Consider the following 27,982-nt stretch of genomic DNA (forward strand, 5'->3'; position numbering starts at 1 on the left):
TGGCTGTCATCTTTGCCAGTGGCGCCAAGTGGTTCGACTGCGGTGAATTTATGTTTTCTGTTTGCAACATTAGCTCGCGTTGTTATGTTAGCTATGCTTGTTAACTGTGTGGCTTATTTATGTGAATCGGTTCACCGTTATCGCGTATGTAACCTGTAGAGTAATCACACACGTGTTTTATTCCAAACCACAGCTAACTCCTCAAAACTCAACTAATAACCACTAATGCACACTACACAAGCACACCGTGTGTCCTCCCCCTTTGTCCAGAGACAAGAATTACTGGTGCAATTACGCGCATACCCGCACCGACACGCACACATACACCATTGTTTTAAAACAAATCTTACGTACGCGCGTACATGTACACGTACACGCACCCACATTCCGTGATTAGCATTTCATGTAGCATCCCTTGTTAGCATTCATTCTCAGTTTTGTTTAATAAATTATCTTATTAAACCCGGTGTCTGTTTTCGTGTTGCATGACATGAGAGCCGAGTCAAATCAGTCTTCCGAAGAACTCCAACCTTCAGGTTATCTGTATGTTTAATCGCTAATTATTTATTAAAATACAAAATTTGTGATGAGATATTTCAAATAGTAATTTTATGAGAGTGATTACTAATTGCAGTTACACACTGCTTCCCCTACATAATTGGCGCCAACGTGAGGAGAGGACTGAGACGTATACGTTCCAAATAGTCCTACCCACGAATTCTTAGAGCGTGAAAACGCTACTATGAATTTGTCTATGGGAAAAATTCACAACCGTTTCTGTCAGTCTGTTATTTAACATGCCGTTTAATATGTTGACGTTTTTATCCGGACTCATTTCTCTCTTCACTGAAATCCGATTTCAGTCGAAATAATTATTTCGCTAGCCAAAAGCTAACAACAGAGGATATGTTTTATGCGTCACAGCGAGCGGTTCCATGAGAAGGGTTCCCAGACTATGCTACTGTTAGCCAGCAAAGAAATATAAATAAATGACTCAAATAACCAAATTTCCAACAAGAACACCAACAATAACAAGAATAATCGTCATATCGACGGCATATAATGACTTGTAGGCCACTTACCAATAAAGGCTTCGACATTTTTCTGGCAATGGGCAGATTGTTCCGGTCAGAAGGTGCTTTAAATTTAAAGGCACGTCTGCCAATTTCTTTATTATTTCTGGGAGCAAAAAAGAAAGGTTGCTGAATATGTCTAAGAGGGTATGTAGATATGTATGGTGTTAGATATTGCATTAAATGAGAGGGATCGTTAAAATGGATACATTTGAAAATACATTGGAGCCAGTGGTAATGTCTTCGAGCATTAGGGGGTAACCAGTTCAAGGTTTCATACATGGAGCAGTGATGAGTTTGATACGGACACCTTAAGATAAATCTACAGAGACTATTGTAAATAACATTGAGGGGTTGAAGATTTGTTTCAAAGGTGTTCTGATAAACAATGTCAGCATAATCTAATATAGGCGATAGCAACTCATCTGAAAAGCAAAACAATTTATGGAGCGATATAGTACACCCAGATTACAGTTTAAATAGTTAATAGTGGTCTCAATATGTTGTTTAAAAGAAAGCAGTGGGTCAAGCCAAAGTCCCAAGTATTTAAAAGAAGTCACCTGTTCAAGGGGTAATCCATCATTAAAAGAAGTATTCAGGTCTGGAGAGTCACCAAGACCTATGCTGGTACCAAACAACATACTACATACTAGGGAGCTCTTGATTTCAAATCTGTTGGCACTAGATGTATAAATTACAGTATCGTCCGCATATAAATGTACTTGACAATCAAAACAGGTTTTTAGGAAGGTCATTTATGAAAATGGGTGGATTTAGAGATGAGCCTTGTGGAACTCCCTTCTCAACAATTAAATAATCAGATTGACTTCCATTGAGACTGACACACTGGTGTCTGATATGAAGGCAAGAGTTAAACCATAGCAAACTTTTTACGTGTTTTATGGAATTTATATTAAACCCCACTTATGCATTAATTAATCATGATTACCGGAATAAAACGTTACCCATTTTCATGTTGAATCTTGTTGCGTTTTTATATGATATGAATAATTATAACATTCAATTGGCTTATTAAAATAATTTTGCCACTCAAAATAAAATATAAATTAATGGAATAGTAAACGCAAAAAACACACTTTACAACCATGCGCTTTCATTTCCACGCACAATACGAAAAGCTGAGACCACTTGTGAAGTTTTTTCAGCTCCTACGAAAAAACTGACATCCGAAAACTTTGATAAGTCCCACATTATTTGTGGAAATGCATTTCCGATGGATTTACGGTGAATTTAGTTTGGCTCTCGTTTGATAAATGAGGCCCACTGTCTGTAAATGCGTTGGGAATAAGGGTACACTTTGTGTTCTCTGCATTATTAACTGCTGTTTTACCTATTGATGCAAAGTGTCTCCTTTTAAAAATTAAATAGTATAAGAAAATGTGTGACTTGCATGATCTTGCAAATCTTATTCTGTTGCAAGATTTTTTTTCCTCATGCAAAGGTTTTGCCTCGTGTATTTATAGTTGATCTGCTGGCTTGGGTTGTTCCATTGCCTGACATTTTTTTGTCAAAAGAGAATTTACCTGGGGGGTCCCAACATTGCCCTTGCTGCAGAAAGGAAGTAGAAAAAATTGTATTAACCCGTCTGGGGAATTTCATTTTTGCAGCAAATGGTTAAACACAAATGTCAATTCCGTAAGACATTCAGTAACACAATAACAAAAGTATATCCGCAATGGGCAAGTTTCAAGACTGAAAGCAAAAATGATTACTTCATGGATTCTAATTCAGAAGAGGTCATGATAATGGTAAAGGAAGGTTGAGGTTTTGATTTATTGAAAGTTGAAATTAATGGCAAAGTTGAAATGGCATTTGCAGTACAGCACTTTTGGATTTGAGGAGTTCATCACTTGTCTGATATCCCCACCTTCCCCTAAGTTTCCATACTATTTGTCTTCAAAATGTATTCATGAGATGAGCTCACACTTTTGTTAGAGTGCTTGTATGGGCAGTCGGAGGGTTGCCGGTTCAATTCCCGCCCAATGTTGTAGCGTCTCTGAGCAATACACCTGACCCCCAAATGCTCTTGCCGAGCTGGTTAGTGCCTTACATGGCAGCCGATCAGCATTGGTGTGTGGTGTGTGTGTGTATGAACGGTTGAATGGGAAGCATTGATTTTACAGCGCTTTGGACAATTTAAGGGCTTTCTTCAGATGAATCTTCAGATACATTCTATCACTCCTAAAAATGAGATAACAAGCATGCAAAATCCCTTTGTCATCTTTCAGCATGGGAGAAGCCAAATACCTGTCAATACAGAAGAGACAGATGGTAATTGACTCTCAAGTCTGGTAATGGGTACAAAAAATACATTTGTAGTAGAAGTCTGTCGAAAGAGTTTGGTTTTTGTGTTTTACAAAGTAACTGAGATTAAGCGTTTTGACGTGCATATTTATTGAAATCAACTGTCAATGGGAAGTTGAGGTCACCATGTCTAACTCTGCTTTTGTGCTCAGCGATGCGTGTGTTGCGAGGGTGTTATACTGTACATGGTGGCCAGGAGCTATAATATCTGGCACGCATGATGTCATAACAGGACCCCGGGTGCAAGTCGTAAATTAACCTACGACCCTAGGGCCACAGAATTTGGTTTATATGATGGAGCGTTAGAAAGAGACAGGACAGACCGAAAGAGCCTCTCATATTGTTTGGAGAAGGCAACCTTTTGTACAGAGCGGAGGTGAAGACAATAACGAGTGCAGGATGACTCTAAAAATGATCTTAATCGTTGCTTGTGTCTTGGTGATATTTACTGAACAAAACCAAGGTATAGTACGAATGAAACCATTTTCTGATTGCTGTTGCTGTTGCTGTTGTTTTAATAATAATAATAATAATAATAATAATTATTATTATTATTATTATTATTTGCTATTAATTACTGCATGTTAATGTAGCCTACTGTTTTTGGTGTGAGTAAAACTTCAAATAATTACATTTATTATGCTGTTATAAAGGGAAAATTAGATTCAATGCTTGGAACTACAAGTATTTTCTGTACTCTGGATAAACGCAATATGCATTTCTCTCTCATCTGAGCAGAGTGCTTATTTCTTTGTGGTGGTGCCACTTTTAACACTTTGATATTAACCCTTGTGTTGTCTTAAGGGTCAAAAATGACTCGCCACTATGTTTAACAGCACATAAAATCTTTTTTCGACTTGAAATTTGATGACAAAGTTTGTGATGAGTGACAGGTTGTTTCTTCATGCAAAATAGATTAGAAAAATAGAATTAAGCTGCTTTATTTTAGGGGTTTAGTGAAGGTGGGTAATGTTTGACCCTTCGGACAAGGGATTGTATGTTAAGAATGTTAAGACTACACTAGAGTTAAAGCATTGTAGAATTTTGAATGAGGAGGTCCACATATAAAAAGAAGCCTGTCACAAAGATAGGATAATTAAACATATTAGCCCTAAGCCCCCAATAGCATATGAGTTAAATGACTCCCTTAGGGGAGAAAAACCCTCAAACAGTGGTGAGAAAAAACTCGGGAGGAACCCACCTATAGGGGCATGCCCTCCCTCCGCTCGTCTGTAAGTTTGATGTGTGAAATTAGTCGGTAAACTAGTCCTTATGGAGGGATGTAGAGTGTGGAGTTCAGAGGGTAGGGGGATGACTTCGTAGTTCCAGGATGTGTAGAAGCATGGGCTTGAGCAGGGAGGAGCAGGCCTGCTGCAGTCCACAGTTTTAGAGTGAGGTCCAGGGGGCCCATTTGAGTGGTCCAAGAGCTCCTTCATTTTGAGCAAAAGGGAATTCATTTTCTTCTCAATAACAGTTTTACATGTCTTCTACTATCCTACTGCTCTGTGCGCTTGCCCAACATGCACACCATTCCACACCCCCTACTTAATTCATCCCTAAAATCTACATTTGCCAGTGTTGGTTATTCAACAGAGATGGAATTATTCTATTTGAATTTCTGACAAAAGTAATTTGGACTTTATTCAGATCAAATAAAGCATGTTCCAGTCCTCTCTACAGAGACTGCATTTGCACAGGGCCTCATTTTTGTGCTACACCCCTGGCTGTACTCTCCACATTCTTTTGGTGCATCCCTGATATAACTGTAGTTGACTGCTAAATTATTTAGTAATCAGAGGTGCAATTTATTAGCATTTTAATAAACAAACTGCCATTTGAGGAGTGTAACTAAGTAGCCCATTGTTTTAGCTTGGTCAGTTCAGGAAACTGAGAAAAGGGTCACTTTGGTCATGGCTGAGAAAAGTGTCAGAAATAGGTCTGGTTAGCTATTGTTAACTTGCCAACTATTCCTTATTACATCTGAACAATGTAACTTCTGATAACTCATCTTAAGCATTCATCTGCTGAAATCCAATTGAAAATATCTAGCTAAAGAGACTGTTAACTTATTGAGTTTTTCTTTGTTATCGTTTAAAGATATACAAGTCTGTGAGACGGGTGCGTGGGGGTTGGACCCAAAATGCACGACTCAGAAACAATAGTAAAATAAAGTCCCGTTAGGGCTTTATTCGGGACGAGTCCCAGGAGCGTAGTCAATACAAGCAAAGTCCATACACGAAGATCCAGCCAAACAAATACAAAACAAACAAAAAGCACAGTGCCGAGGGAAGAGGCAATCTCGTAGTCGGTAGGCGTGCGGGGAGGTCCGGTAGCAGGAGAGCTGTCAGCGGGGCAGATGAACAGGCGGACGGCAGGCAGAGGCGTAGTCGTGGGCGAAGCGGGAGTCGAAACCATGAAACAATCAGCGGGCCAAAAGTACAAAAAAAACGGTAGGCGGGGACGTAGTCGAGAAACAAAACGAAGGTCACAAAACAGAAATCAATAGTCGATGGTCAGTAAACAGGCGTGGATCGTAACGTGTAATCAAACAGTAAGTAATGCTCAAGAGTTGCGTGAAAAAACAGAGTTGCGCGACTGGGCTATAAATGCAGGTGTAGACAGGTGTAGACAATTAGTAAGAGCGTAGCAAGGAAATGGAAAACAGGTGCGATGGATGACAAGTTTAACAAGGAGATTAGTAATCGTTAGTAATAAACCTATCCTGCCCTAGCATTAGTAAATTAGTAAATTACATGCACGAGAAACATAAGGTAACATGAACACATGATTAGTCTTGTTAGTTTCTACCCAATCCTGATCTAGCGTTAGTAGTTTTAGTAAATAGACAAATAGAACATTAGGGGAGTGAAGGACAGAACGAGAGAGAGAGAGAGAGAGAGAGAGAGAGAGAGAGAGAGAGAGAGAGAGAGAGAGAGAGAGAGAGAGAGAGAGAGAGAGAGAGAGAGAGAGAGAGAGAGAGAGAGAGAGAGAGAGAGAGAGAGAGAGAGAGAGAGAGAGAGAGAGAGAGAGAGAGAAGGCGGAACGCAAGGTTTGCGGAAAAACATGTAAAAGTGTATGCATAACAACGACCAGTTAACGTAACAATAAACATACATCGAAACATAACACAAAGCGGAACTAAGACGATAATCACTCAACATAACCAGGTAATATAATCGTACGAAAACATAACTAGACATGACAAGAAAATAAATCGTAACAAGACATAACTAGACATGACGAGAAAATAAATCGTAACAAGAAATAAACTAAACAACATGACAAACCTAGACTCACATAATACATGATAAGACACTACGTGACTAAGACAACATGAATAAACATAAATCAACATAAAACATGGTGAGACAGACCTGAAACGTGACAGTCTGAGTATTAAAAAGAGCAGCGTTATCCGACATCTGGGATGGCCCTTTTTTCCATGAAGTAGCTTCAGTGTAGTTAATTACTTTTGAAAAGAAGCTTTAGTTTATTGAAGTCATTTTATATTGGTAGCTGTGTGGTAATTACTTCTAGTGTTGAGTACATTTTCAGAGTAGCTTCCCCAACATCGTCTCTTCCCCTATTCCTTGGCATTGCTTCAGTATAGGGCTCGTTTCAGCATCAGGTCGTCAGGTGGCACTGTTTTAACATACGTATTTCAGAAATATGCCATTTCTTTGATAAATTCTTAATATTTTGACCATAGCTGGTCAGTTACCTGATGCTCTGTCCAAACCTATATTGTCAGTATTGTATTGTTTGTAGCCTGCATTGTGTGACTGCTTGTTTTTATTGTAACTATGGTCGTATCTATCTTTATTGTCCACTTTTGTGGAAACTTTTGCGTTTTGCTTCAATTCACAATGAAACCTTTGTACAGCCATGTACATAGTTTCCAGTACACATGGCAACTAGGCCAAGTAAGGAATTAAGAATTGCTACCTATAGTAGCAAGAAATGCAAATGCAGACACAATATACATAACTACAAATACAATTCTGTAGGTTCGGTAGATTTCAACCACACCTGATTCTATTAATTATCAGCTCAAGAAGATCTCTAGCTGTTGAATGAAGTGTGCTTGGGTGGGACTGGATTGAAATCCTACAGAATGGCAGATCACCACAAGGTCATCTACCATCCTGTAGTGTGTTAATATCCCAGGAGGGCAGCTGTTTCTGAGATGCTGGAACCACCATGTCTGGCACCAAGAAGGTCAAAGTCATTTCATGTATCTTGCCTGTTCTAATATTTGGTTGAACAACAACTAAAACTTTTCACTTCGCTTTATATATTGAATTGCAGCCAGAATACAAGGTGTACCTTATGAAGTGGACAATGAGTATATATAAGTGACTGTTTTGTGTATTATTGATTGACTGCCACTTCATCTGTTTTTACCTCCTCAGCAATTGAATGTCAGAAAATGGAAGGGAGATTGAAGCAGATCGACGCAGGGATAGGTCTTGTTCTTGGAGTGAATTCAGATAACAAAATCTACATCCTTCTTGGGAAAACCTGGACCCAGGTGCCTGGGACCCTGAAGCATGTTTCTGTGGGATCCTCTGGGATCTGGGGGGTCCAGCCTGACAACACCATCCACAAGTTTGTTGGGGGCACATCTTGGATTAAAGTGCCAGGTGGGTGAGGATATTTGCACAATTGTGTGAGAAGAGAGACTTTTGTATGTGGTAACTGTACTGTGAAGGCCCCTATATTATCATGATCATATATGTATGCAAACCTCAAAAGACAGATTATTAATATAAAAGGGATAATAAAAAAAGGGATAATAAGGCATTAATTCATATATAACATACGTGGTATGACGTCTCTGTAATTTTCTGTCTTCATTTTCTTTCAGGCAGCCTGGTACAAGTGGATGCTGGAGGAGATGAGTTTGTGGCAGGGGTCAACGAAAATGATAATCCGTACTGTTTGAACCGGGACCCCGCTATGAACTTCAGAAGCGCAAGCTCTGAAACACCCTGGGTTAAGGTGGCTGGGGTTCTGTCATACTACAGCTGTGGTCCCATTGCCTGCTGGGGCACCAGTCATGACCAGAGGATCTGGTTGCGGGAGGTGAGCCTATCAACAGTTTTATACTACATGTAGACCTGTATTGTAATACCTACTAAGTTAGGTCTAATACCTGTCTAGTACCCTGAACAACATGTTTGGATGCCTAGTCAATGAATTGTGCCTGTGTGCTTACAGTGGACCAGTCCGATACAGTGCGAGGGCACGGTGGGCGACCATAGGGAATGGGTGCTGGTTCCAGGGGAGTTGTCGATGGTTGAGGTGGGAACGGATGGCAGTGTCTATGGAGTCAATGCAGAGGGAGTTGTATATTACAGGTAAGATACTCATTCAAACAGACTATAGGATCACATACCCATAGATGAGTAAAAATAAAATTTTATGGTTTCTATCCATTATCATAAATTCTCTTGATGGAATGTACATTTGTGTAAATGTTTACACAAAGTATAAAAATTAATTTCTTGAAAGACATAATTTTGGTATATGCTACTTATACCATGCAGCTTTCAAATTGAAAATTGATGTGATTCTATTTAATATCAATCATTTGCCAACGTAGTGACAAGATATTTATCAAGTGCTCTGAACAAGTCACAAATATTGAATACGATCAACTTCAGTCTAAAAGTGAATGATTTTAATCAATGAAAACTGCATTTGATTTAAAGTACATTTTGACCACCCTTTACAAACTTTCCATTTTTTAGAAACCTGTTTCACAACAGTCACATTTACAATGAAATACATTAATCCTTAGAAACAAAGTGCATCCATGGGACATGCCTCAAAGCATACACTTAATAAGTCATTTACTTTGCATTCACTTTGAGTACAACACAGAGAAAATTTGTTGGGGAAATATGAACGTTTTCAAGAGTGCACGATCAGCGTCATTGAGCTGTGCTGTTCATGTGTCCATCGCTCTGCCAACAGAGATGGCATCACAGAATTTCAACAAGCAGGAACACAATGGGTGGAGCTGTCCGAGGCTGGCAAGGCCAAGCACGTGAGCTACGACTTGGGGTTCCTGTGGGTCATCACTCCAGAAGAGGAGATCCTGAAGTGTGCTGTTGACGAGTTTGCATCCCAAATGACTATTTTATTGTCATAAGTATCCTTAAACATGCAGTAGTGCCTGACAAACGCAATTCTCGTGATTAAACTGCAGTTTGCATTTCCCTTCATCTTCTTCAATAGATGGGGGCTGCCTTGCATGGTTGGTGCCTTGCATGGCAGCCAGAGCTGTTGGTGTGTGAGTGTATGCGTAAATGAGTGAATGAGAAGCATCAATTGTACAGCGCATTTGGATAAAGGCACTATATATATATGCCAACCATTTACCATTTAATAAAGAAACGCATTTTCAAGCACATAGTTGTTGAGTATTTTATTTTTGTAGGGAAAGGACAAAGCCCCAATGGGCTGTTTTAGTGGTTTCAGTGCATAGCTCCCATCTTTAAAAAGACAGATTTAGCTCTGAGGAAAAAGAAGAATTGAAGAATTCAAAGCCACCAAGGCGTGAGCAGTCAGCACACTGCTTTTGTCCAAGGATGGGAAAGTCTGACATGCTAATAAGACCATCAAGCTCTGCAGGAAGTGGAAGCAAGGCCAATGCCAAAGGCAAGAGAGCACTTCTGGTGCAGAGGGTCCTAGAGGTAGTGGAATAAGACCGCTGTGTGAAAGAGGCTCACCTCTCAGGGATAGTGGATGCAGTGGGACCAGGCACTCGCTGTCCTGGAAGGCAAACTTGTCTTCCCACAAGACGTGGCAGTAACCTCCTTACGGCCAGACATAGTTCTACTATCCAGGAACACAAAAACCATCTTAGTAGTTGAACTTTCTGTGCCCTGGGAGGGCAGACTATCCAACTGAAGAAAGCCAAGTACCAGGAATTGATTGATGAGGCTCTCATCAAAGGATGGGACACAACCGTCAGCTGCTGTGGGTTCCCAGCAACATCGGAGCGTTATTTCCTACAGAAGGTTGGCCTGGAGCCTAAACACCTGAAGAAAGCCACCAGGGAGATAGCCTTGGCAGCTCAAGATGGTTGTGGTTGATGAGAGCCCACAGTTGGAACCCTTCTGCAGGTGAAGGCTAATCGGTCTTTGCTGCCCCGGTCAGGCGAGGCGTACGGGCTAAGGGACGAAATGCTTGTGACCCTGAGATACCTGCTGATGAAGCAGAAGGGTTCTCAGCAATGTGGATGTTCAAACCACCCTTCCACCAAGGAATACCACCAAGAGGAGAAACTTGCAACAGTATATCTTGAGTAGCTCCTGCAATTTCTGCTTCTTAAGCAATTTAAGCATCTTTGATGTTTACTTCACCTGTAATGTGATACGTTTCTGATAAGATTTGTTCATCATTTTTAAAAAGGTTTGTTTTTCTCAATTAGACTTGATGGTTTTGTTATCTGCCATCTGGTCTGAGTCAAGCTTTCCACAGAAACACAATTTATATGTAATATAAATTGACAATTAATTTGCTCGGTGGAGAACAGAACATGTGCAAGACCTGAAATACATTTAACCAAACCAGAATGCAAGATGTTAAGCACCTTAGAAGGCATACAGTTAAACCAAGTTAATATCTGAATGTCTCTGATCTGCTGACATCCTGATATTATGTGCATTGTGTGCAACCATTTCAGGAAGGTCTGTTCATTTGCAAGTATCGTCATTAATTTCAGTTACAATGGTATGTGTTCATGGGAAGTATTCTCTATTACACTGTTCATATTAAAAAAATCAGTAATATGTAAACATGTAGACTCCAACCTTTAAATGTTTAAGAAATTATTCTTATGTTGACTAAATACAATTACACACAGTTAAGACCAGCAGTTTTGTAGCTGTTTCCACTTTTGAACACAGACTTGTCAAAGTGCTCATCTTCACTAAAACAACTCAAACTAAAACAGCGCCATCTTCAGGATAGAGCTGAAATAGGAACGCAGGCGTCCGTAATAAGAATCACCGTTTTAATTGCAATTTCAAATTCCCCATATGTTTGCGGGAAACTGAGATGGTGTGTGGCGGTAACAACATCATTCTCCTCATAGGCTGTTCTCCAAAGGGAGATATTTCTATTGATGTGTTATGATGTAGGAGTCTTGTGCAAAAATAAATAAATAAAAACTAGGCAATTATCATATGAATCAGGCATTATGGATTTATTATAGTAGTTTATGGTAATTATTGTCACATATTAAAAGATTAAGGGTTACAGGGGTTAATCTAGACAACATTTAACAATAATTCTGGCCTAACAGCAGAACTGACGCTGGCAATATTGCTAGACTATCTTTACTTTGTTCAATACCGCTTGCACTTATTTAGGTTTCATTAAACATACATTAATCCTCAACCTTAATGTCAATTGGCTCTGCTGTTAGCCTACTTACATCATTGCACTGCTTATAGACACTCACTCAATCAGATCACTTTGATATGATCTGATAACGACATTAACAGTTTACTGTGTAAAACAGGAGTGTGGTGCTTTGGTTCCTGTGTGTATATTGATGTAGAGAGGGCCGTATGCGTTGCAACAGATTGCTGCCATTAAGGAGACATGCTACTTGTGCATCTTGCAGGCCGAAAGGGATGCAGTGTGTCATTATGTTCTCTGTGTGTGGGTCTAAGAAAATGAGGTCCAGAACTGAGCAGTGAGGTTCAGTGTCTTTGAAACATCAGAGGAAGGGATATTAATCTGAAGACCCTGGGGCTAATTGTGGGGGACACTGTCAAGAAAACCAGGACAGAGTGCAGTTCATGTTGTAGTCACACGAGGGCATGATGGAACCTTGCACAACTGTCCCGTTTAAATAACACTCAGTATTCATGGAATGACCCTGGTTTGGTATTTACTTGCTCTATATGTTTTTATGGCCTGGAGAAAACAGAATAATAGGCTTAAATGTATGTAAAAGTAAAACAGTTTACACAATTGCTTTTTACACACTGAGTCGAGCCTATGTGATCATTGTTTTCTTCCCAGAAATAATTATCTTAAGCACTTCTGTGTTGTGTTTTATTCCACTTCCTACCTCATACTTAGCCTGTCACCCAGTCTCATGTACATTACGGTAGCAATTTAGCAGATGTCTGAGCTCATACAGTTAGTCCATTACATCCGGATCAGTAATAAAGGGCCTGGCTTTGTTGATTGCACTAACCTATCGAACAAATTCAATTATCCTATCAAATCTCACATTAGGGTGAATGTCAAAATGTCAAAATGAATGTCAAAATGTCAAAAGATTCAATAAAAATGTATTGCGGTTTAAGAATTTCAGAGATTGGTTGTGTCTTGGTGTCACTATGTCTAAAAAAAACATAAAATGGCTCCTCCATACCAAATCTTTGGAAGGGTGGCACAAAGACATAATAAAAATCTTGAGTTTACCAAACCATATTGGAATTATGTGCCATGCTATGGTCAGATGACACCAGAAGTGAACATTTGGCCATACGCCCCATCGAAATGTTTGGCAGCAAAATGGAATGCATACAAGGAGAAGCACCTCATAGCTACTGTCAAATATGATGATGGGTCATTGATGTTTTGGAGATGTTTTACAACCAGTATTCCAGGGGCACTATTTAAGATCAATGGCACAATTAATTCAACAAAGTACCAGCAAATCTTGGCAGAAAATCTGGTTGCCATAACTCGGAAGCTTGGTCTTGGACTTGGTCGAAGGTAGATTGTCCAGCAGGTCTATGACTCCAAGCGTACATCAAAATCCACACAGAAATGGTTAGGTAACAGCAACAACCATGCAATGGCCATCTCAGTCACCAGACTTAAATCCCATGAAAACCTATGGTCTGAACTGAAGAGGGGGGGTATCCCAAGGATATCAGCCTGTAGCATAGTGGTTAAGGTACATGACTGGGACCGGCAAGGTTGGTGGTTCGATCCCCGGTGTAGCCACAATAAAATCTGCACAGCATTGCATTGCTCCAGGGGAGGATTTTTCTCCTGCTTGATCTAATCAACTGTAAGTCACTCTGGATAAGAGCGTCCGCCAAATGCCATTTATGTAATAATAATAATAATAATAATCATTTCACGTCACCCAAGGACACTGTACAGAAGTGGCAAGTGGCAGTCATAAAACAACATATAGGGACAGACGCTGTACACTTATTAAAAGACACTATACAAAAATGTTGACAATAAAATAAAGTATATAAAACAACACACAACAATAGGATGGTAGATGGCGAGAGTGAGATGGAGGGGTCAGTTACGAGTTGGGAGGAAAAGCAAGAGTGAAAAGGTGAGTTTTGAGCTTGGATTTGAAGGTGGACAGTGAGGTGATTTTCCGTAGTGCAAGTGGGAGGGAGTTTGGGGCCAGCTACACTAAATGCCCTGTCACCCATAGAACGGAGATGTGCAGTGGGGGTGAGCAGGAAGTGGGTATTGGTGGAGCGTAGGGTACGGGTTGGTTGGTATGGGGTCAGGAGATTTGAAAGATAAGAGGGTGCAAGATTGTGTTGGGCTTTAAAAACAAATAGAATGATTTTGAATTGAATACGGAATTGCACAGGGAGCCAGTGTAGTTGATGGAGGATGGGAGTGATGTGTTGCCAGGGCCTAGTGCGGGTGAGAAGTCTTGCAGCGGAATTTTGAATGTATTGGAGTCTGTTTAATCTCTTTGCTGAGATACCAAAGAGAAAGGGCATTACAGTAATCAAGTCTGGAGGTTATGAATGCATGGATGAGAGTCTCAGCAGTGGTGGGGTTAAGTGAGGGGTAGAGTTTGGAAATGTTTTTGAGGTGGAAGAAAGCTGTTTGGGTGATGTTTTTTATGTGAGTGTCAAATGAGAGGGTAGAATCAATAATGACACCAAGGTTTTTAACTTCAGAGGTAGTGGTAGTGAAATAGCAGGGGATGGATAGATGTGATCGTTTGAGTTTTTTAAATTCAGCTGGTGTGGCAATGAGTATGGCTTCTGTTTTGTCATGGTTAAGTTTGAGAAAATTCTGTGTCATCCAGGTGCTAATGGCATTGAGGCAGGTGACCAGATTGGAGGGAGGGAGTGTGTGGGAGGGCTTAGTGTGAATATATATATCTGTGTGTCGTCAGCATAGCAGTGAAAGTTCAAACCATACTGACGTAAGATGTCACCAAGGGGGAGGATGTAAATGACAAAGAGCAGGGGACCTAGGACAGAACCCTGGGGAACACCATGTGAGAGGGGTGAACTGGGGTCCCTGAAATTACCTATGGAGACAAACTATTCCCTCGCTGTGAGATTTGACCTAAACCAGGAGAGTGGAGTGCCAGTGATACCCAAGAGTGTTTCCAACCGGGTGAGCAGTGTGTTGTGACAGACCGTGTCGAAGGCAGCAGTGAGGTCCAGCAACAGGAGAATGCTGACATGGCCTGTGTCAGCAGCAATGAGCAGGTCGTTTACGACCTTGACTAGGGCTGTCTCAGTGCTGTGCTTAGCCCTAAAACCGGACTGAAACACTTTCCATAGGCTGTGATGTGTCAGGTGTTCTTGGAGTTGGGAAGAAACAGTGCGCTCAAGGAGTTTGGCTAAGAATGGGAGATTGGAGATGGGTCGATAGTTTTTCAGATCATCAACAGCTGCTCCAGATTTCTTAAGGACAGGGGTGATAGCTGCAGTTTTGAATGTGCAAGGAACAGAACCAGTTAAAAGAGATACATTTATAATATGAACGAGGAGGGGGCATAGAGCTGGCTGGCAGTTTTTGACCAGTGGGATAGGCATAGGGTCCAAGAGGCAGGTAGTGCTCCTAGCCTTAGTGGCAAGGTCATGGACAAAGTGCTCATCGACAGGTGTGAAGGCAGAGAACAGCTGAGCTGGTAAGGTATGGGAAATGGGAGCACCACTCGGCGTGATAGCAGTAGGGAGTGATTGAAACTGACTGTAGATGGTGCTGATTTTGTTTTGGAAAAAATTAAGAAACTCACAGCAGATATCAGTTGAAGGGGTGAGTGGAAAGGGTTTGGTAGGCTGGAGTATCTTGTTGACTGTGGAGAAGAGGGCTCTAGGGTTACTCTGACCTCTGGCAATAATGTTGGTGTTATGCACAGATTTAGCCTCATTAAGAGCCTCCTTGTAGGCCAGGACATGGTCTTTATATGCCTGCATGTGCACCGTTAGTTGTTCAGCTGTGTCAATGTTCTTGGTGTTCCTAAACATGATGGAGCGCGATGGACGGGGGCAGAGGTGAGGCTCAGGAACAGCAATATTGAACAACTTTGTGGTCAGAGACAGAGAGATCCTTGGGGTCAAGGTCAGATGGAGAGATACCAGCAGTGCAGACAAGGTCTAGAATGTGACCTTTCGAGTGAGTGGGAAAGTTTACATGCTGAGTAAGATCAAAACAGTTTAGCATACTGAGAAAATGATCAGCAAAGGTACAGTTATTTGAATCCAAAAATATTAAAATCACCCAGAGCCAGGATAGATTAATACGTAGGGCACACAGCAGATAGCAGCTCAGAAAATTAATTTAAGAAAACAGAACATGCTTTAGGAGGCCTGTAGATAAGTAAAAGGAGTAGTGGTAGACTACCAGTAAATTTCAAAGAAAGACATTCAAAGGATGAAAAATCCCGCAGGGGCACACGCACAAACTTAAAACAGGAATGATGGAGCACTGCAAGTCCTCCCCCACGCCCAGTCGAGCGTGGCTTATCAATAAACTCATAACCAGATGGGATGGCTTCATTTAGTGTGATAAATTCATTTGGTACTTGCCAGGTTTCAGTAAGACACATAAAGTCAATACCCATGTCGGTAATTACATGATTAATGAAAGGTGCTTTGTTGTTAAGAGATCGTACATTGAGCAAAGCAAAAGATGCATTCTTTGAAGTAAAATAATTCTGAGGGACTTTCACTGACGTTATGGGGCATAGATTGTTGAAATCAGCAGCTGTACAGCGTTCCGTTTTATGTTCCGAGTCCAGATAACGGGCAAACGTCCTACGAGAGCCCCGGTGAATGTATTTGGGGCGAGGGCGTACAATGCTGAGGTGTTGATGTGACATCTGGACATTTGTAACAGTTTGTTTCGCAAGCTGCGGAGACAGGCCGAGGAGTAGTTGAGAGCCATGGATGAGGAGCACAATCGCCGATGCAAATGTTGACAGGGCTCACGGGGAAACCAGCGTACCAGCCAGAGCTCATGGACAAGTGGCCAGAGCAGCAACACGGCGGTAGATCGCATTGGGGTGGAGGAATGGGAAACAGCCAACCAAACGGTTCGATCAAGCAGACGTACCGGAGACAACAGGTTAGCACTGACGCACCTAGCCCTCTTCCCAGTAGTCTAGCACGTTAGCCAACAAGTGTAACCACTGACAACCTTAGGGGCTGGCAACGGAGGTAACCAAATCGCTGCGAGTGTAACCGCCTAAGCAAGAGACTGACTCACCCACTAAAGTAGCACGCAAGAAACTTATCCAAGCAGACTCGGTACTCATGAGAGGGCTCGCACAACGACACATAGGGCGGGCGGGCGAGCAGGCAGGCCCGCAGACCGTTGCGTTAGGTGGCAGACAGTCCACTCCCCATTATATATAATGTTATATATCAATGATTGTGAAAAGATCTGCATGGAGGAATGGTAAAATGGTAAAAAAATCCCTCCAAATATGTTCTCTAACCTTATCACAATGTAGATGGCAAGACTCATGGCTGTCATCTTTGCCAGTGGTGTTTGCACAAAGTATTTAACCAGGGTGCCAATAATTGTGGAACCTGTTTTTGGGAAAATATTTGTTTTCTCTGAAAAATATAACACTTTGATTCCTTTGAATCATTAATAAAGCACACTATTTTACACATGTTGGAAAATAAAGCTTATGTCAATAACTATGTTATTTTTCCAGTTTACTGCAATTTTATGCAAATTCATCAATAATTCTGGAGCCCACTACATGCATTATACATTCATATAGGAGATTTTGCTTGAGCACATTCTTGCAGGAGCACATTTCTGAACCTATGATACACTTGTAAATCGCTTTGGATTAAAAGCGTCTGCCAAATGACTAAAAGGTAAATGTAAAATGTAGGTCAAAGATGCTAATTTAGTTTTACATGAACTCAGTCGCTTATTACTTTGAGCACACAGAGGGCGCTGTGATCATTCAGAATTACACCTTTCCTTCTCTTCATTTTTCAACCCCAGATCCCTGGACTGGTTTGTGTGGAAGAAAATGTTCACAGGCTCTGCCGAAAGTGTGAAGCTCAATCATCTGTCAAATGTCAATTCCAGCATCTCACATTCCCGGCTGACACAGACTCTGACAGAGCCATCCATCATGTGTAGCTATGTTTCCGTCCCCTAGATCCTACCTCATTTTCTCTAAGTTCACCAAACAGCTGGCATTTCAGCTCACTGGATTATCCCGACCTTTCTTTGAAGGAATAGCAGTACTAAAATGCCTTTTTTGACAAAATGTCAGCACTGAATGTAAAAAGCCAGGTAGAGGCACCTTCAATCGGTAATATTTGAACCGTGGTAGGCGAGTGTGGTGGTATCTTTTTTTTTTTTTCAACCACTTGTCACTTTGCATAAAACAACCATCCTCAGCTATGTTCTCATCTGGTGAAAAAGAGCAGCTGGGAAGTGGGATTTCTGGAAGCGAAAGCACATTTTCATGAACAGAGAAGCCTGGGGCCTCCATTTTGTGCAACTGTCCGAGCCCCCGCCTGGTACAAGCCTGTGCATTCCACCATTCCAGTGAGTGGAACATCACACATTTTTCAACCCATCCTGCCTCCAGATGTCCTCACAGTTAAACAGACCCCCTTGGAGAGTAGGTCACAGACGATCACTGCGCATAGTTCTAACTGTCTCCCATTCTGTTTCCCATTCCCAAATCTGAAAGGCGGCAGCTCATAGGTTGCGATGGATACTTAAAGATATTATCTTAAAGATAAATAAATAAAAATAACAGTCACAACAGCAAAAGCAGTCAGGAATAATGACGTGACACAGAGGTGAACAGATAAAAGGCTCGGTATTTCCCAATGACGGAAGTGAACGCAATTAGTGGTGGAAGGGGCCTGTGCCAAGCTCAGCACAATGAGAGAAACCTGGTGATGAAGAGAGCATAGTGCCGGGGCTGGAACTGGAGCGGCGCTCACTCGCTCGCTCTCCCTGTCGCTCTCTCCGTCTCTCTACATCTCATCTCCAGCCCTGAATAGCTGCAGCACAAAGACAACATTATGTCGCTTCAATCCCAGACCCCCCACCACCACCACCACCCCACCAACCGCACACAAAAGCAAGTGCATCCAAGGCTGTGCGAATTCCCAGCGCTGCTCGCCCGCTCCACAGAGTATCCCACAGGGTGAATTAGAGGGATGAGGCCTGGTGTGGGCTCTGGCAGGGGCAGATGTATTCATCCGATCTGTGCAGGCCTCAGCATTGCCGCTGGTTTGACCTTCCTGTACCCCCCCCCCCCCCCCCCCCTTCATACAGCACAGTGCCTAAAACATGGCAACAGTCCTTAAAAGGCAGCAATGTGGTAAAATGTTACTGGAAATGGTCTGGGGTACTGATGATGCACTTCTAATCAATCACATAATCTTCTAAAGGTAGATTTGAAAATATCTTAAATGCCTGGGGTGTTAAACAAGGAAGCCAGCGAAAACTGTGTTTCTGTTGTCTGGGGGGCCAAATCTGACATTAAAAGCTATCATTTCTCTGCGTATTTTATTATTTAACTAAATGTATAAAACATTTAGCTGGTTGAAGGTAGGATATTTTGCCTAAATGTGGGGAATAAATGTGGAAAAAACAGCTTTTATTGTCATATTTGGCACCCCATAATATTGTGTGTGTGTGTGTGTGAGAGAGAGAGAGCGAGAGAGAGAGAGAGAGAGAGAGAGAGAGAGAGAGAGAGAGAGAGAGAGAGAGAGAGAGAGCATATGAGATGGGGGGCGTGCTGAAAGGCAAGGACACAGAAAGAGGACGGGAAGGCGGAACGCATTCAGGGAAAGCACATAAACATCGGCGTTCTTACAGCAGGTAAGACATTTTCTCTTTATTACTGAAAACAAGCGCAGTTCTTGTTTTGGTAGTTAGGATTGGTCATTTTTCTGTCCAGGATTTAGAATGCATCAACTACTTTTGATATAACGGTAATTATATTGAAGTATTCGCGTAATACTTCAGCTTCTATAAATATAGTAATTCTAAACTTGCATGAATTTCTGGACTCTAGTCATGAACATCAGATATTCTTCAATCGGCTACAAGCACCTTTCGGCTAAGTGCAACCATGTCGTGCCGTAGCCTTTCGCAGAAAAACTGTAACAAATGACTGGGACCCATAGACTCATTATAAACTCAAGGGGCAGTAAAGTGCCAAGAAATAAATTTATAATAAATAAACACATATACAAGGTAGAAATACACTGGGTCAGTAAAACCACACACATTGTAGGCTATATGCTATATGTTTTTACAAACATCTCATCTAGACCCACACTTTTAACGTTCATATCTAGGCTATATTTTATTTTATTTTACCTACAAATGGGGGGAGAAATAAATAAAGCTTGCTCAACTTGCTCTAGCTGGGGGGGGGGGGGGCACACAAAACCATTAGAAGTAGCGTTGTTTCTCGCCAGAGTGGGTGAAATAGAACAGTTTATTGTGTACTTTTACAAATGTAACATAATTCACAACTGGTTGCAATCCCTCTAACAAACCGAGTAATCTAGGATATTTCCTGTGCAGAGCTGAGGAGAGATAATAATAGTGTTAGCGATTAGAGTGTGGCACAATTACAATGACCACCAAATTTGCATGCTTAAATATTCCTTTGCATATTTACGGTCTGCCCAGTCTCTCCTACGCACAGAACAGTGTGCTACGTGATACACTGGGAATAACGTTAAACGTAGACCGTGAAGATTTATGCAATGACTATGAATAAACTAGGGGCATAAGGGTAGTCTTTCACTTTTTAAGATTTTTGGGGGGCTGTGATATCACAATAATGCCAATAGGCTACTTACACCATTCGATTATAGGTATTGATACGAATTAATCGAAATAGTTTAAAATGTGTAGTTCTTTTACGTGTTAAGAAAGTCGCTGTCCAAGGTTCTGAATCTGATATTACACGTAACTTTTGTTATGCATTTATTTTATTTTTTGCTTCAAACAGTGAAGAGATGGACGCCTTCAAAAACTTGGCAAAACCGTTACCTTTGGTTGTGGCATATATGTTGGCTTCACTGATTGGTTGGTCGATGTGCCAGAAGGGGGCTTGTATTCTGGACGGGAAACACAAAGCCACCCCGGGTCCAGAACCACACCTGAAAGAGTGCAGACTTTACACCGAGAGTGAGTTCTCGACACCTGCCTCATCGATAATGCAGGAAACAACTCTGTTTCTTAGAGGAGTCTGAGTCATTTCATTGTATGTATATTACTCATGCAGAATAACATGGGCCTTTCATTTGGAAAATAATGAGCACAGACTCACCAGTCCATTTAGAATTCACATCTCTCTCGTTAGACAGAATAACAGAAATTGTATATGACATCCGCCCTTTCTCCTTTATCTCATATGATTTGTCTCATCAGATGCCTGCTGCTCAGACAATGAGATTCAAGCAGTGTCCAGAGTGGATGACATTCCCTGGGGTCGGTGTGGATCTCTCAGCCCCCGGTGAGCTGCTTCCCTGTCCTTGCTGATACTATACCTGCCTTAATGACAGGCTTTAGATGGTAACACGCGCAGGAGAACACTGCAGGTGTGAAACTGGGTGCATACACTGTCATAGAAGCAGTGCATTGAACCAAGGCCCTTTTTCATAATGCATTAAATGCAATTTTAAAGATCCAGCTAAACGTGCAAACCTGAAAAATTGAGTGATCAAAGAAAGAAATAGTAATATGAACTGTACCGCTTTTTGTGTGGGTTAACGTGATTTCCCTTGCCTACTTTATAGTCTTGCATTCTCCTCTCAGTGGCAATATTACAGGAAATATTATTCCCTCAAGCCAGCAGATTTGCTGATGTGATACATAATTCATCACCCAGAGCCAACCAACAGCCAGAGGATCTGCCTTTTCTCATCTTTTCAATGTTTCCTTTGGTTTATATATGATTTGACCTTCTACTTTGGACTGGACACGTTCAGCTGCCTCTCATATTTCTGTCCTGTAAATAATACTTATATTTTGCTACATCAGTATGATAGTTTTTTTATATTCCTGGTATACTCCAGGAATTTTTAAAAAGAATAAGTACACATAAGCTTTATAGCAACAAGCAAAAGTAAGTATGAAGTAAATAAGTATGTGAAGTAAGTAAGTAAACCAGCAGGTAAAGTGAGTAAAGTGAGTAAGAAAGCAAGTTGGCCACCAGGAAGTCCAGGAAATGTCCTTCCACACATGTATGGCATTCGCACCGCTGAGTGAACCACCCTCACGTCTCAGTTCGGCTTCTCCCTCCTCCGTCTCCCTAGCTGTGAGGCGCTGTTCACGCGCGCGGCGTGTTTCCTCCGCTGCTCTCCGGACGCCGCCCGCTGGCCCCACCCGCTCCAGCCCGCCGCCATCCAGGGCGTGCCGCTATGCCACAGCTTCTGCAGAGACTGGTGCGCTTTCCGCACGCACACACACGCACACGCCGCACACACACGCCGCACACGCCGCACGCACGCACAATCCGGCCACTGGCCAGTCGGGGGAGGGGCCGCCGCAGCAGGTTGCTGTGAACGATGTCTTTTGTCACACAGGTTTGAGGCCTGCAAAGCTGATCTGACCTGCGCTCCCAACTGGGGGAGCGCATGGAAAAAGAGTCCTCGGGGAAACAACTGCACTGGAAAATGTGTGACCTACCAGCAGGTAAAATACACCACCGCAGACCGCACGGACTGTTACTGATGCTGTTTATATGAACTGTGCTGGCTCTGTGGCCTGGACATTGGAGTGTTTACTTTGACAACAGAAAGTCATATTAGGGTGGCACAGCTTACATGGGGAAATACCATAACCAGGATAGTTGTCAAGACTCTTGTCCCTTCATTCAATACTATGGGGCAGTTTCACAGACGCAGATTAAGCATAGTCCTGGACTAAATTGGGTGAGTTTTGCATGGAGAATCTCCATTAAAGTCTAGGATTAGACTCAATCTGCATCTGTAAAACTCACCCTGAAAGTACAAGTTTCAACATACCCTAACATACCTTCCGAACCTGCCATTTTAGCACTCTGATCATTCTGATGGCTTCAGTGATATGGCTAGAGTGGAGACAGAGGAGGTAAAGGCACTCACAGTGGATGTAATTGGGTTCGGGGACACACACAGAGGGGGCTGAGGGGGCACACAGAGGGGGTAAGGGCACACAGACAGGGTATAAGGGTGCACACAGAGAGGGTATAAGGGTGCACACAGACAGGGTATAAGGGTGCACACAGAGAGGGTATAAGGGTGCACACAGAGAGGGTATAAGGGTGTACACAGAGGGGGTATAAGGGTGTACACAGAGGGGGTATAAGGGTGTACACAGAGGGGGTATAAGGGTGTACACAGAGGGGGTATAAGGGTGTACACAGAGGGGGTATAAGGGTGTACACAGAGGGGGTAAGGGTACACAGAGGGGGCTGAGGGTACACAGAGGGGGCTGAGGGTACACTGAGAGGGTTTAAGGGTTCGCACAGAAGGGGTAAGGACACATACAGAGGGGAAAAGGTGCACACAGAGGGGGTTAGGGTGCACACAGAGCATAAGGGCACATACAGAGTCCACAGGGTCGCAGAGTGATTCTTTGACTTGCTGCTGGACGAAGGGATATTTTGAAAGCGTGTGGACTCCTGCAGGGAGACCCAAGGCTTGTGTACAGCTGGGTCTGATAGCAAGCCCATGTACAGACACACAGCCTGTCAGCTCCCATCACTGTCACCTCCCTGTAGAGAGCTGTGTGTGTGTATGTATGTCCGTGTATTTGTGTGACAGTGAGAATGAGAGGGAGAAGAAATCTTAACAGAAACAAACCCACAACAATGGGAGTTCTCTCCAAAGTTTTCCCCATTAAAAGTGAAATGAGGCTTAAAAAGGAGGGGTGGAATGAGATACAGTACATGCTAAGGGTACCGTAATGTGCCTGGCTTAGTCTGAACACCACGTGTCAACATGCAGAAAACACATCCGGATGTTCTCTCCTAATCAAACTGACAGGCCCTCAGTCTGCCTGCAGTCAGTACACAGAACACAAGCTGACCAAAGCCAAATGGCGTCCGCCCCACCCCCTTCCCGCTCACAGCCCCCCCCCCCCCCCCATCCTGTTGCCCTCAGTCCCTTCCCTGCGCTCCACATCAATGTGCCGTGCCAAATTACGGTCGCCATGGACACTCGCTCTTATTTCGCTTCCAATCCATGAACCGTGGTTAACATGTGCAGACTGCGAGGGCACTCCCAGGAAGCAAACGTGGGAAAACCAGGGCAGATGCTGGCACATGTATTGTTTGTATTGCTCCTTCTTGTAGAGAACTTCCTTTCTTGTGTCCAAAGAATAAATAAGGGCAAAATCACACATTTTCTCATGTTAACTCCACTGTTAAGTTTTCATATTACATTATGGATGCTGTCTGTGGGCATTCAATTGTGTTGAGCTTGCTGCTTTCATGACACAGCCAGCTATTTCAAATCTGCAGCAGGACAAAAGCTCAGTACTGATTATGGGGCCAAAACTGCATGAAATATGTCACAGTGGGTCTGACTCATTCCTAAACCCTCACCCACCATACATTCATTCAGACAGCGAGCGGGAGAGAGGTGTTGGCTAGAACATCGTAAGGCATCTTCGTGACTTGCATGAAGCCAGTCAAGTTGAGAGTTTGGTAGTCCTCAATCCTTTGTTCTAGTTCAGTACATGCATCTAGTCAGAGGCCCATCCACTATGCAGTATATACAGTACACACTGTATACTAGACTAAATGGTAAACAGGCTGCATTTATATAGAGCTTATATCACCCATTCTCACATATGCCAATGGCAATAGGCTGCCATACAAGGCACCGGCCAGCTAGTTGGGAGTAATTAGGGGTAGGTGTCTTGCTCAGGGGCACTTTGACAAATCCAGGGAGGTGGACAAACCGGCAACCTTCCGACTACCAGACAACCGCTCTTACCTCCTGAGATAATGTCAATACCATTACTGAGGTCAATCAACATTGACAACATTGAGACACGTAAAAGAGATTAACTTCTGCTTTTTGATGTCTCTCACTGGACACAAGCCCACAAACATCAGGACACAACACACCTTTGCTCTTTGATTTTAGCGGCACATGCAGATGTTTTTCTCTTGAGTAGTAGGCTTGGATAGGCGTTTTGTTTCAACTGATCCGAGTTAGTCTGAAACAGGACTCCCCAAACCCTGCCTATACAGGAACTAAATTTCAAATGTAACAACCGCCTAATAAATTATCATAAAACAAATGCTTTCATTTCCAGTAATGTGCACCGTTTATCTGCCAGAGCGACATGGTGAAACATATTATTTGAGTTCAACTGAAGGCAAACCAGCATACACGAGGAAGCCCTGGATGGCACAGGTAGTAACTGGTTGCTGAAGCATTTGCACACATTATTATGTAGACCTGTAGACCAGCTTGTTAATGCAAATATTAATGCATCATTTGTAAGTAGCTCAGACCAAATGTCAGAATGCGGAAGAAATGTGATTTTAGTGACTTTGACTATGGAATGGTTGTTGGTGCCAGACAGGGCGGTTTGAGTCTCTCAGAAACCGATGATCTCCTGGGATATTCACGCACAACAGTCTCTGGAGTGTTGTTGAGGTTCTGTTCCACTGAAAAAGTCTAATTCTCAGTCAAATCATCCCTCAACTATTCAACTTTCAGGATAATACCACTTTTTGAATGGTTACGCCATGTGTATGGTGAAATTAGCATAATTATTTACCATGTCTATCTTTGGAGTCAATTTTCTCAAAACCTGATTTTGGATGATATTACAGGACTGAACTATTTTTCTCAGTGCATAGTCATCCCATCATCATGAAACTTTGCAAACTTTTACTCCATATCCAGGAGTGTTTTGAGCCAATTATTTTCTTGTTATAAGCTTTAGTGCAGGTACAGCATCACAAATCTCATTGTTAGATGCTGAGATCATCATTTTTCTTCATGAAGAATCTGAAGTTTCTAGAAAAATAACTATTGGGTACTGGTGATTTAAAAAAAATGTCTAAAAACAATCTTTAAACATGTCTTATTTAGAATGTGAAAGAATTATAACGACATCTTACTTGGTTCAGATTATAGGCTGCAACAAAAATGTTTATAATTAAAATGAATAATTTCAGCCATCTTGAATAAAGTATGGAAATTAGCTAATTTACATATTTTGTCAGAATTCATCTTTTCAAGTCCATACCTCATGATAATTGAAGTATGTACCCCTGAAATGACCTGGAACACCAAAGATGTGTTTTTGGTGGAATATAACCTTAATGAGAATGGCCAGACTAGTTTCACTGACAGGAAGTTGACAGTAACGCAAACAACCACACATCACAACAGTAGTATGCAGAAGAGCATCTCTGAACACACAACGCGTCAAACCTCTAAGTGTTGAGGCTACAGTAGCAGAAGACCAATAAGTCTAATAAAGTGTTCAGTGAGTGTATTCATACTGATTAACCTGCGCACTATAGCTCACCATAACCATGCGTGTATGCGTGTGTGTGTGTATGCGTGTGTGTGTGTGTAGATGCATCAGGACAGCCGTGGCCTGTGCGAGACCCTGTGGGGAGATGCCTTTGTGACGGTGGAGGACGAGGCGCGGGAGGACAAGGAGGAGGCCTCCTGTGGCTGCCTCACCCTCAGCCCCTCGGACAGGGAGGTCATCGCCGCCCTGCGGGCACAGGAGGAGGACCCGGACGAGCTCGACACCACCAAGGCAGGCCTGCCCCAATACCGCGCCCCCTGTCGCCCAAAGAGCCAGCCACCGCAGGGCACCACACTGCCCCCGCAGGCCCAGAGGAGCAGCGACAGCTCCAGCGTACGCAAGCGCTCTCTCTTCGTGGAGGACGTGGAAGGCAGCGGTAGTGGCTTCTAGAAAATTCTGACAGAATACAGAGGACTTTATTGACCCCGGAAGGTATACCAATGTCTCCTCAAACTGTATGTCATCAATTCAAGGCCAGTTTTGAGGTATGGTACGATATGGTATTTGTTCAAAGGCTTCATGTTGTGAACTACCACCATTTGTGTGCTCCTTTGTGCGGTGTTGTTAGACTTCTAAAGAAAAACCTAGTTGTAGCTACAAATGAATATACATGACTGCTTCCAATGCTCATTGCTCAAAAAGGTGACATTAACCATCTGCATTCACCTCTGTGTAAGCCACTGCAAGACAGGGTAGAAGATGAGATGTATTTTTATTGAACCCTGTGGGGTAATTTGTCCTCTGCATTTGACCCATCCTAATTACTTAGGGGCAGTGGGCAGCCACAGTGCAGCGCCCAGGGACCAACTCCAGTTCTAAGGCCAGTGCCTGGGTCAAGGGCAATGGCAGGAGCAGACACAAGTTGACATGCATATCTTTTGAGTGTGGGAGGACACGGCCCTAAAACAGCTCCACATTTTCAGTGAGGAACCTGTACAGCAAAGCTGAACATTCCTCAGGCCAGAGAGTCTGGTTAGGCTTCTACCACACTTTCAGTATATACATAAAGTATACCATGTAACTCAGACCAGGGCGAACAGCCGAAATGTCCTAAAGCGGACCAATTTATGAGGGTTTGGACCTGACAGGAAGAGGGAAAAGCTGAGGCTGCACTGATGTTTCTTTCTACCTCCAAAAGAATTTTAATTACTGTAGAGCTATTGCATTGATAACTGGGCAGAGACTCAAGGCACATATACTCACTAATCCAGAATGTAACTTACCAGAGTACAGTAGAGTTCCTGCCACGTGTAAGTACTGGGGTTGATTAATGAAGTAATGAAGGGGGAGGTATTTTGGCATATTGCATCACCCACATTAGAACACAAGATTACAAGATCCAGCATGCAGTAAAGAGACTTAAGCACCCAGAATGTTTAAAATGTCATGGGTAAAATTGCTTACAACAAAGCCCAATTTTGAAATGGCACCTTTAAATGAGATGAAAGTTTCAAAAAATGTATATTGGGGGGAAAAATGGAAACGCTTGAGAGAACCCAGCATGAAAACCATGATTTGCAAAGTATCAGTTGGCCATTTGTAAATTAATGTCTTACTGTAGAAATGTGACAAGAATTATAAAACCGGATGAAAAATCTTTTTTTTTTCTGTAAGCGCTGAATAAACGCTGTAATTCTAAGTGTGCTTGAAATTTCTCTCTTCAGTAAAATAAATAGTTATTCACAGAAGCTCCTAGTCTGGAGGATTCTTATAATGGTAGGCGGTGAATTCCCTTAAGTTTGGGAATCTGGGCCAATGGCTGAAATACCAATCTTAGTGCATTTTTAAACATGAAAGTTGAAATTGCTCATAGGACTACC

The 27,982-nt window shown here is 42.4% G+C and overlaps 2 protein-coding genes across 3 annotated transcripts; both read left to right on the top strand.

Annotated features, from left to right (window-relative positions):
* Window positions 1-5,552: 5,552 nt before the first annotated feature.
* LOC133122684 (fish-egg lectin-like) lies at window positions 5,553-9,792 on the top strand. Of its 2 annotated transcripts, none has more exons than XM_061232778.1 (5): window positions 5,553-5,848; window positions 7,811-8,041; window positions 8,266-8,483; window positions 8,619-8,758; window positions 9,378-9,792. In XM_061232778.1, the coding sequence occupies exons 1-5, from the start codon at window positions 5,755-5,757 to the stop codon at window positions 9,553-9,555; spliced, it is 861 nt and encodes a 286-aa protein (XP_061088762.1). In that variant the 5' UTR covers window positions 5,553-5,754; the 3' UTR covers window positions 9,556-9,792. The 2 variants fall into 2 exon arrangements, with proteins under 2 accessions (XP_061088762.1, XP_061088763.1); XM_061232779.1 differs by lacking the exon at window positions 5,553-5,848 and adding an exon at window positions 6,428-6,565.
* A 9,579-nt stretch (window positions 9,793-19,371) lies between these two features.
* On the top strand, window positions 19,372-27,801 carry rtbdn (retbindin). The gene is made up of 6 exons (XM_061232554.1): window positions 19,372-19,475; window positions 20,623-20,801; window positions 21,045-21,129; window positions 21,932-22,060; window positions 22,202-22,310; window positions 26,205-27,801. The coding sequence occupies exons 1-6, from the start codon at window positions 19,381-19,383 to the stop codon at window positions 26,550-26,552; spliced, it is 945 nt and encodes a 314-aa protein (XP_061088538.1). The 5' UTR covers window positions 19,372-19,380; the 3' UTR covers window positions 26,553-27,801.
* The last annotated feature ends 181 nt before the right edge of the window (window positions 27,802-27,982 follow it).

Source organism: Conger conger, chromosome 2 (genome assembly GCF_963514075.1).
Source record: "Conger conger chromosome 2, fConCon1.1, whole genome shotgun sequence".
Taxonomy (NCBI): Eukaryota; Metazoa; Chordata; class Actinopteri; order Anguilliformes; family Congridae; genus Conger; species Conger conger.

Bases quoted from the DNA above. Each gene is read 5' to 3' on its own strand.
- LOC133122684 (XM_061232778.1), top strand. From the start codon at position 5,755: ATGAACAGGCGGACGGCAGGCAGAGGCGTAGTCGTGGGCGAAGCGGGA. The intron at 8,042-8,265 runs GTGGGTGAGGAT...ATTTTCTTTCAG, and splicing joins ATCTTGGATTAAAGTGCCAG to GCAGCCTGGTACAAGTGGAT. The intron at 8,759-9,377 runs GTAAGATACTCA...CTCTGCCAACAG, and splicing joins GAGGGAGTTGTATATTACAG to AGATGGCATCACAGAATTTC.
- rtbdn (XM_061232554.1), top strand. From the start codon at position 19,381: ATGGGGGGCGTGCTGAAAGGCAAGGACACAGAAAGAGGACGGGAAGGC. The intron at 21,130-21,931 runs GTGAGCTGCTTC...CCGTCTCCCTAG, and splicing joins TGTGGATCTCTCAGCCCCCG to CTGTGAGGCGCTGTTCACGC. The intron at 22,311-26,204 runs GTAAAATACACC...GTGTGTGTGTAG, and splicing joins AATGTGTGACCTACCAGCAG to ATGCATCAGGACAGCCGTGG.